This window comes from Leiobunum rupestre, chromosome 10 (genome assembly GCF_980474605.1).
Source record: "Leiobunum rupestre chromosome 10, qqLeiRupe1.1.hap1, whole genome shotgun sequence".
In the NCBI taxonomy this organism is placed as follows: Eukaryota; Metazoa; Arthropoda; class Arachnida; order Opiliones; family Sclerosomatidae; genus Leiobunum; species Leiobunum rupestre.
In genome coordinates this window covers 45,881,075-45,891,487 of record NC_143393.1, presented here as the reverse complement: position 1 = coordinate 45,891,487, position 10,413 = coordinate 45,881,075, and the positions used below count along the sequence as shown (strand labels likewise).

At 35.1% G+C, this 10,413-nt stretch overlaps 1 protein-coding gene across 1 annotated transcript; it reads left to right on the top strand.

Annotated features, from left to right (window-relative positions):
- The first annotated feature begins 2,607 nt into the window (after window positions 1–2,607).
- On the top strand, window positions 2,608–10,020 carry LOC149926041 (uncharacterized). Its single transcript, XM_090161851.1, has 7 exons — window positions 2,608–2,794; window positions 3,415–3,738; window positions 3,878–4,013; window positions 6,856–7,027; window positions 7,566–7,769; window positions 8,412–8,544; window positions 9,626–10,020. Exons 1-7 carry the CDS (start codon window positions 2,608–2,610, stop codon window positions 10,018–10,020), a joined length of 1,551 nt encoding a protein of 516 aa, XP_090017977.1.
- Window positions 10,021–10,413: the final 393 nt, after the last annotated feature.

Sequence of the window (10,413 nt, the reverse complement as noted above, 5' to 3'; positions counted from 1 at the left end):
ACTGCAACTAGACATTGGGTTATCTCAACCGTGGTTAAAATATTACTACTCCTAAACCTTAGGCTACTTATACCTTTTATTGGTATTTCGTTTTCTTTTACTATGTCAACAGACCACTCGCAAGTATCTAAATGGCTAATTTTATGTTCTAAAAACTGTTGTGCTAGTTTCTTAAGAGGATGTGGATCGGCTAATACCAAGGTTGTACTTGTAACGCAATGTGTTTCAATGTTTTCCACCATTTGGGTTTCTTGATGAGCTATTGGCAATGGGGTTGTACTGAAATGTATTGGAATATTTTCTAACGATGAGGTTGATTTATCTAATACCGAAGTAGTACTTGTGACTGAAGACGTTTCACTATTCTCGACAGTTAGGGTTTGTCCATCAACCATTTATGTTATGGTTGTACTGAGCTGTTCTTGGATATTTTCTAGTGACGAGGTCGGTTTCTCTAACATTGATGCAGTATTTTTAACTGAAGGTGTTTCGATGTACTTCAAGGTTTGGTTTTCTCGGTCAACTATGGTACTAAACTGTGCTTGGGAGTGTTCCCAAGAATGTTCAGTATCTACGGTTCCTAAAACAATAATACAACCTTTAGGCACAAATAAGTTAAAAAAATGGAATGCTTAAACCCTTAAATAGTTCACCTTGGTCCTGAGATTCTCGAACACAAGAGTTAGGCAAAGAAATATTCTGTACATCCTTACAAGGATCCTTAGAAGGATAATCCTTAAAAGTAAAAAAAACAAAAACAAAAAAAAAAACAATTAGACATGCAACATTATCTGGTAAATACATACACAAGTATTACCTGTTGGGTAGCTTTAATAGGATCTGGATAATCGTCTCTGGGTCCATTAGCACCGTTAAAATAAAGAGCATACATAATGATGCGATTTCACATCATAATGAGTACTAATATTCATTCTATTAATCGCCTTATTCCATCTTATACATTTTTCTGAACTCTTTGCGGGTTTTGGTATGGGATAATATTTAATCCCCCGACTACAGGACATTTTAGACTTACCAGACACACGGTATTTTCCCATTTTACAAAATAACTATTTAAATCAAAGCTCAAATCAATTCGCCGTTTAAGTTAAAAGTTTGAAAGCTATCCCGCCACTTGGCCTAAGCCTAGATCGAATCACCGATTACACTGAACAACAAACACAATGTTTTGGAATGTTTCCTAACCCAATTGAACTATTTCTGACTATTTTTGGGTCAAGAAAAACGAATATGGCAATAATCTCGATTAAATTAATTAAATCAATTCTCTGAACCACAAAGAAAATGTTTCGGGCTCAAAATTAGCTGATATTACTGTTCAAGTCATTATAATGACTGTATCTCAAAAACTAGAGCTAACCAACATTTTGTATTGTCATATTCGTATTCAGCAGACAAAAATACATTAATATCAGCTAATTTTGAGCCCGAAACATTTTCTTTGTTGTTCAGTGTTATTGGCGCCAAGAGTCGCAGATTTTTGCCTCTAGATGGCAACAGCAAGGACAGCTAGCGTTTTACCAGGATGTCATCCCCACTTTTTCCACCCACCCCATCCACCCGTCGGGGGATACTCCTTTCACGAGAGAGGTACGAGCTCGCTTCGCCATTTCGTATCCTTTACCTATAATCCTTGGAACAAGCTAATATGGTAAGTTATTAGTACCGATATTATTCTAGAGCCAGTTTCTAGGGATGTGTAGATTATTCAATTAGACCACATAATTCTATCGAAACAAATTGTACTCGGACAAAATCGGGAATATTCACTGAAACAAAGCCGAGAACAAAACTTTAAACCAGGTGCCAATGTCACAAAAAATGTAGTTCCCGCCGAATGTTAAGTGAAAACTCAACGGATATTGGTAGTGTATAGGTCCGTGAACAATATTTTAGAGTTTTTTTATTCCATTGTAACGTGTGGGAGCATGCCATTCTTATACTTGCTCGAGGGTTAGCGACAATGTAGGCGATGACTGTGTCTTCCATATTAGTGTTATGACTTCCAGGTCCGCGGAATCTGGTATTCATATGACGGCTTTGTAAAGCCTAATTTCATCGCTGCGTGCCCTTTTGTCCCATGCGAGATTTCATGGTGGCTATACTGACATTTCCGAGTTTTGATGTACACTACGACCCTCTCAATGTTGGACTACGTTGGAAGAAATGGCTCACACGGTTTGAATGTTTTCTTGTTGTTTCTAAATTTACCACTGACACCGCTAAACGGGCCACTTTATGACATTGCGTGGGTGAAGATGCTTGTTATATATTTGATACTTTATCTGATACTGGAACTGATGCTGAATATGGGAAAGCCGTTACTGCATTAAATGATTATTTCCAACCATTAGTATATAAAGGCCATGTCATTTTTCTTTTCCGCCAAGACAGTCAAGTGGAAAATTAAACTGTCGATGAGTATGGCATTCGGTTACGACAACTAGCAGTAAATTGCGCTTTTCACGAGGTTGAGGCAGAATTAAAGACTCACATTATTCAATCCTGTCGCTCGTCGATATTACGTCGCCGAGCGTTTAGGGATCCCACACTACATTAACAGGCCTCTTGGATTTGGCACGGGCAATGCTACATGCTGACGCTCACACTGAATCTACGGAGAAGCAATTTTGGGCAATGAAACTCGAGCAAGCGAGTAAAGTCTCTTCGATTTGTGGCGACAGTACCACGGCACGAAAAATTCAATCCAGTACTAAATTTAACACCCCAAAAGCTGTGTGCTACAACTGTGGAAATGAATATCCTCACGCTGGTGAGTGTCCAGATAAAACTTGCAACTGTAACACTTGTGGTCGCAAAGGCCAATACGGGAAAATGTGTTTTGCAGAAAAAGTACCAGGCACCTGATAAGCGCAAACCTAAAAGGAACAGACGTCATAAGAAAAAACATGACGTACACGCCATTGAGAAATCGGTAAAAGACAACGTTCAGTCTAGTGACTCGGAATATTCTGTATTCCGATCACATAACAAACGCCCTCAAGTATTGGTTAAAGTTGATGGTATACCCATCACTTGGCTTGGCTTGTAGATACAGGAGCGGACATTAACTTGGTATCTTCGAAGGTTTAAAAAAACTTGACACCAAAACCACTGTTAAACAAAGTAAAAACCAACGAGTACTCGTATGGTTCTCCAAACTCATTGACGCTCGATGTAAAGTTTCGTACGCAACTTAAATATAAGTTCTTAAGCACTGAAATTTATGTTTTGAATGATTCACATGGAAATCCATTGCCAGTTTTGGGATACAAAACGAGTTTTCAGAGTTAGAGCTTGTACATTTTGCCACTTCAATTTCCACAACACTCAAAGATAAGTTTGGAGGGTATGAAGATTTATTTCATGGACAATATGTAAAGCTTTTTAAAGGAATTGGTAAATTGAACGACTATCAAATGAAACTTCACATTGATCCCAGTGTACAACCAGTTGCTCAACGTCATAGACGAATCCCTCTGCATCTCGGAAAACCTTTAGAAGACGAATTAAATTTGCGTGAAGAGCAAGGAGTTATAGAGCGGACTACGGGTACCACACCTTGGATTTTAGCTCCAGTCCTAGTTCCACGACCGAAATCTGGTAAACCTAATGCCATACGACTTTGTCTTGACATGATATGTGCCAATACGGCCATCGCAAGAGAGCAACATGTAACACCTACTTTTGAAGACATTTTCACGAAGCTCAGCGGAGGCAAGTATTTTTCGAAAATATATAAAAAAAAATGGCTACCACCAGTTGGAGTTACATCCAGACAGCCGCAATATAACGAAATTTTCAACGCACGAGGGTCTCTATCAGTACAAATGTCTCAATTTTGGTGTTTGTTCAGCGGCTGAAATATTTCAAAACGTGATCCAACAGCTCATCAGTGACATTGAAGGCGCAGAGAACGTCAGTGATGATATACAGATTATGAGCATAACCAAATTGGAACATGATAACACCTTACATGCTGTCCTCCAAAGGTTACTAGACAGAGGGCTCACATTAAACAAGGATAAATGCAAGTTTAGCAAAACGAAAATCACGTTTTTTGGTCATACATTTGGCAGATAAGGGTGCTCTCCTGAAATTGAGAAAGTCAAAGCTATTCAAAGAGCCAGCGTGTGCCAAAGAAGTTCGAAGCTTTCTTGGGTTACTTAATTACTGTTCACGTTTTATTCCTAACTTAACTACGATTGTCGAACATCTGAGACAGCTCTCGAGAAAAAGTGTCCCTTTCAAATGATCAAACGCTGAGGAGAATGCTAGGAACAAAGCCAAAGACGCAATTACCCCTACACCAATTTTAATTTAAGCTACTTTCATTCAGACCACAAGACATTCGTCGCAGTAGAGGCGAGCCCGGTAGGTTTAGGGGCTGTTTTGTCACAAGAAGACACCCAGGGCAAACCTTATATCATTTCGTATACGAAATGATATAAGGTTCCAAACCAAGTCCAAAATTGCACACAGTGAGCCAACATAGGACAATATGTAGAAATTTGTTCAATTTGGGTACCAATCATCCAAATTTTTATCTCTACACGGTTTTGGGTAAAATTGTGTTCAATCGTTTTCAGAAGCGTCCGATATACGCGGCTGAGAGTGCACCCCCATCATTATCCAATACGGGAGGAGATGATTCTTTTTCGCTCGAAACTGGTTTTTAGAGGAGAAAGTATTGGAACTGCATGGAAGGTGCTTTACAGTTTGAAACATAGACTATATAAGCTATCGCTACATAGACTGGCGTCTCTGTGTCGTAGAAAGGTTGTCAATTTAACACCTAGCGCCCCGTAGTATTCGCGGCAGGAACTAAAAAGATGCACTTCTTTGCCATCTATCTTTGGTTAATAGAACTTGAAATGAGCGATTGTAGCTATAGCTTATATAGTCTTTGAGACCATCCTACCGGCGTCAGAAGCGAATTTGTTTACGAAATGTTCCTTCCGCGACTACTTGATGGCGCTGATGCTTGGTCAAGCTTTTTTTCCGCAGAACACGCCAGTCTATATAGCGATAGCGTATATAGTCATTGGTTTGAATATATTTCTTTAAGGCTAATATAAACTGGGTCTTGTCCCAAATTGTTTAAAATTCACGTAAATAATACAGTTTCTATTTGGTTAAATTCCACGGGTTCGGTTTTATGGATTTCCTCAAAATGAAATTCAAAGTGAAGGTAATCAAACATACGATAAAATAATTTGTAAAAGATGTAAATATAAAGTATCGCTATTTAAATATAACTTGACAAACTTTAACTGAAATTAAATTTTAAATTTTATGTGCTATCTTTTTTTTGAGACTTTCGAAATTTTAATTGTTTACCTTTGATAACGTTGCCTATCCATTGTTTTTTTTTTAATTTTTAAAGTTTAAAGATATTTAGTATTATGTTAATTTAATTTTTTACACTCGTCAAAACATAATCTTTTAAATATTTCAAAATTAATAGGTCGAAACGTTCAATACCTTTTTTTTAGATCTTTACAGAGCGATTTCGTTATGTAGTTTTTTCATCTAATATAGAATCGATAAACTATGTGAATTTAAAACTTGTTTAAATTCGTTATTAATTATTACTTTCTAAAAATATAAACTGCCCCGTATCTATAACTATAAGTCTTGAAGTTGGTCCTTTTATGTATGTATGTGTTTGTGTATATATGTATGTATGTATGTATGGGTGTGTATGTATGTATGTATGGGTGTGTGTTTGTGTATGTAAGTATGTATGTAAGTATGTATGTATGTAAGTATGTGTGTATGTATGTATGTACATTTATTTATTTATTGTTATGTTCCTAAAAACTCGAGAACGGTTAGCTCTAGAGCTTCTAAATTTAAAGTCAATGTTCAGGGCCTGATTTACAACTAAACGCGCCTTATTCCAAATACCTGACATGGTTATCAATCTAATTCATAGCCGAGTAGCGGCATTTTATCTCGTAAAATATTTCAGTCGAGAGTCCGTTAGCATTCAAAATCATATTTGGTCCCCCCTCCCCTAATTTTTAAAGGTAGTTAATTGCTTCATCAATACGTTTTAATTCTGTAACTTATAAATCTGGATTCGTATTTTGCATGGATGTTAACAGTGACGACACAATAACTATGTTTATAAAAATATATTACCTTGTAGAAATTTCAGAAAAATGGTATATTTGTGGGGAACCCATAGTAATCAAGGAGTTCTGAAAATACTTCAATTGTTATTGGGTTGAGGAAATTAGCGATTGGGTATTTTTTTCACCAGGGGAAGAATTGGATAGTTTTCCGTTTGAATTGTATCAAATTGATTCAAAACAGTCTTAACTTTAAATCATAGACTGTGCTGTCGAAATTAATATCTTACAATGTATAAATTATATTATAATATTTAACCGTTTTCTTGGCTAATTAAAGTGTTTTATATTTTAAAGATATATTTGAATTTTTATAATTGTTCTTTAAAATTTGAAGGATTATGTCTCTAATTAATTTCATGTACCACGTTACACGCGACGATGACAAATTAATTTTAGAATGTGATGAAAAAGCCTCACGAGACGAGTTCCTGCAAAAATTGGAATCACTGTTCCATATTAAGGGGCGAATTAAAAATATCCAAGTTTACAATGAAATATTTAAGGATTATGTAAACCACAATCTGGAGAACGGTCTGCCAAAAATCACACGAAATTAAATTTAGTTTTAAATTCGACCATAAGCGTTCAATATAAAACTAACGTCGTTCGAAACAGCGCTGACACGTAACTAAACGTTTCTTATATTTTGCTAATGAAAATATTTTCACATAAATTTTAATTAAACTTTATAAAGCGATATTAATGAAGACGATCCTATTTTTGACGGACACACCTCTCTGAAAGATGTTGTTATAAACGTTTCGGAGGTAGTTGTATCATCTTTATCACATGCAGGAAACACAGTATCTATTCCGAATCCATATATTCTACCAATTTTGGAAATGATTAAAAAGAAGGATCAAAAGGTTTTTGAGAGAGATAACAGGAACATAATAATGAGAATAATTCTTGAAGATATATAACGGTACAAGGAGTAAGTAAAACACAGATTATTATTTTATATGAACGCTAAGAAATGTGGTCTTAATTGTACATTTACAGATATTTTTCTAAACAAGAAAAGGACAGAGTTTGTCGCTCTCTCGTAGAAAAGTATCCCTTTCTAGAGGACAGGTTGAAGATGCCAAATAATAATGGATACGTAAGATAAAAGAAAAACATTTTAGTTTCCTTAATATACTAATAATAAGAAATGTTTACAGAACACGGGGCTTGAGTGTTTGAAAACTAAGAAAAGGCACGCAAACGAAAAATCAAACTCTGAACAAGCGAAGAAAAATAGAGAAATATATGGTAGAAAACGTACGAAGAACCTTACAAATGGATCCGTCGGAGAAACTATATTGAAGAAACTAAAAGATTTTCACCAATGGTAAATCCATGCAGTGATCATAATTTTATAAAATACCGGTATTGTAACATTATTTTCATTTGGTTTGCAAGGTTCTTTCTCAAGCAGCGGAAGACGAGGATAGTATAAAAGCACATATAGAAGCTATGAATAAAGAGCTGGAAAAATCTAAGCCCAAGGAACACTTATTGGAAGAAAAAATGCAGAGGACTGTGTCTTGTAGGCAAAATCTTTCTATGGACCACAACGTTACAGCAGTATTGGATATTTTCCCAATTCTGAGCAAAAAGAATAAGGTAAGATACTCCAATAAGTTAAATGATGGAGAAAGAGAACTAACGTTTATAATTATAAAATCAACCGCATCTTTTTCAGAATATTGAATTCATAAACCGACTAGTTTCGCTTATGTAGTGGGTCTTTCATTGTTTTTAATATTGTGCAAAATAAATGCCTTTGATATTAAAAATTTAATAATTTAGATGTAGATTTTGGTTAAGTTACAGAAAAAATTTTTTAATTTTATTATCTTATTATTAATTTCTAGCTTGTAAAAGAACTGAATTTGTTATGTAATATTCGTCCTTCTGCAGAAAAGGTTTTATACCTTCATTTTCAACAAATTGCTCCCCGACTTGTAGATTTGCTGGGAAAAAAAGAAATTAAAAAACCGCCAAAAGAGGTGTTAATTTCCCTTTTAGAACAAAAAAAAACTATTACCGGAGGAGCAGTTTAAAGGTAACCGCACTTCAAATAACAACTCTATATATATATAGAAATGTTGTTTTTATAGAGCTTGAAATTCGCGCAGCACTTATATTGTTACCCTGCATCTTTGGAGAGTGTGGATCTATTTTTTACTATAGATGTAAGTGAAATATTTCAGAATCAAATAAATTAATATAATATAAAGTGTCTTTATCGAGAACTCTTTCCAGCAACCGAAAAAAGCCACACCAATTATGGTGTTTAACGAAAATGATGTTCTTAAGGCCATGGTGGAAGTACACATCGAAAATGGTACATTCGACCACGGATCAATTGAAGATACTGTTGCAACAATCCTGGCTGGTTATTACGCATTTAATATGCAGTACCCTGCCTCTCTTAAAAAGACAATGGAGTACCCTCAAAAAATTGTATTTAAAATCGAAGCCTCTAAAGTTTCTAACTCAATGGACCTCATGGTAAACCAATTATTATTATTATAAATAAAATTATAATTTCACTGCATGGTTCTTTCAATTGTACCTTGAAACATAAGTGTAACACTTATTTAAGACCCTCTAGTTAACATTTAATTTAATAGCGTGCCTGGAAAACAAAATAAGGATAAAAGGCGCTCCAAAAATGAACAGTTCATTGTCTAAAGTCAATACTAAGTATTGGACGTTATTACCTACAGAAATAAATCTATTGAACCACTAATATTCAACGTTTGTTCATCCGTTATTATTTAAGTTATTTCTCAATATTGAAAATTTTCAGCTCCAAAATCATACAATTTAAAATTTGATGTTGGTGGGTTGAGTGTTCACTACCAAACTGGTATCTTTTCAATTTAGGATCCAATAACTTACAAAATTCTACAAAACAAAAGCTAATATTACCCGAATTAAAATCTAATATCAGACAAAAAACCTCCCAGTGTTGAACATAACAAACTTCAAAATTGGACAAATAAATAGCTTATATTACACGAATTAAACTCCAATATCGGACAACTAAATAGCTAATATTAGACAATTAAACTCCAATATCGGACAAATAACCACCCAATGTTGAACATAACAACTTTCAAAATTGGACCAATAAATAGCTAATATTACACGAACTAAAATCCAATATCAGACCAAAAACCTCCCAGTGTTGAACCTAACTTTAAAAATTGGACAAATATATAACTAATATTACACGAATTAAAATCCAATATCGGACGAATAACCTCCCAATTTTGAACAATTCGAGTCCCAAAATTAATATATTTGATGCTATATTATACAATAATTGACAAATTAACTACCAATATATCCCGTAATAAAGTCCAACGTTGCACGTATTGTTTTTGTGCAATATTGGACAAAAATACGTGCCGTCTCAGTGACAACAATTTGGATCATGTTGTATATAATAATGGACGAATTTTTCTAAGAGTATGCTAGTAAGGCTTTAATTACGATTGAACAAAAATACTCGCAAGTTGAAAATGAGGCTTTAGCATTGGTTTGGGGTATCGAGCACTTTTATTTGTGTTTGTGTGGCACACAATTTACAGCTGTGACTGACCACAAAGCGCTGGAATGCATTTTTATTAATCCACTACCGCATCCACCAGCCAGAATTCAAAGATGGGCGTTACGTCTCCAACGCTTTAACTTTCAAGTGCTCTATCAGAAAGGAGAAGGCAACCCGGCAGATTATTTGTCCCGACACCCGGATACGTCGATTACACCAATAGAACTTCGGCGTACGCAGGAAGCAAAGCAATATGTTTTGATCTCCGTACCACATGGGCTAACCATTGACGAAATACGAACAGCGAATTAAGATTCCACGATAGTGGAATCTTTATAAGGGGCCAACATGCTTCTCCATAGACTATGAAAGCACTATAAATGCTATCAAAAACGTAAGCTTTTTTTGTCACTTTTAAATTTTAAGCGATTTTCATGCCCAAGATTCAGTTTTAGGGAGGCTAGCGATAGCTTTACGGGTTTGTTATTACTGTCAACTTAAAATATAAAACACTTCATAATCGCAAAAAAATACATGGTTTACTCAACAGTAGGTAAAAGACTACCTATGGCTTTGCTTTATTGAAACATTTTTGACATGACGGCTTTACTTATCGGCTGGGAAGTTCATGAGCAGCTCTGTTCCAAAATTTTAAAATAAAAGTTTTGGTCGGTGCCGCCTTAAAAGTTTTAAATCTTTTCAGTG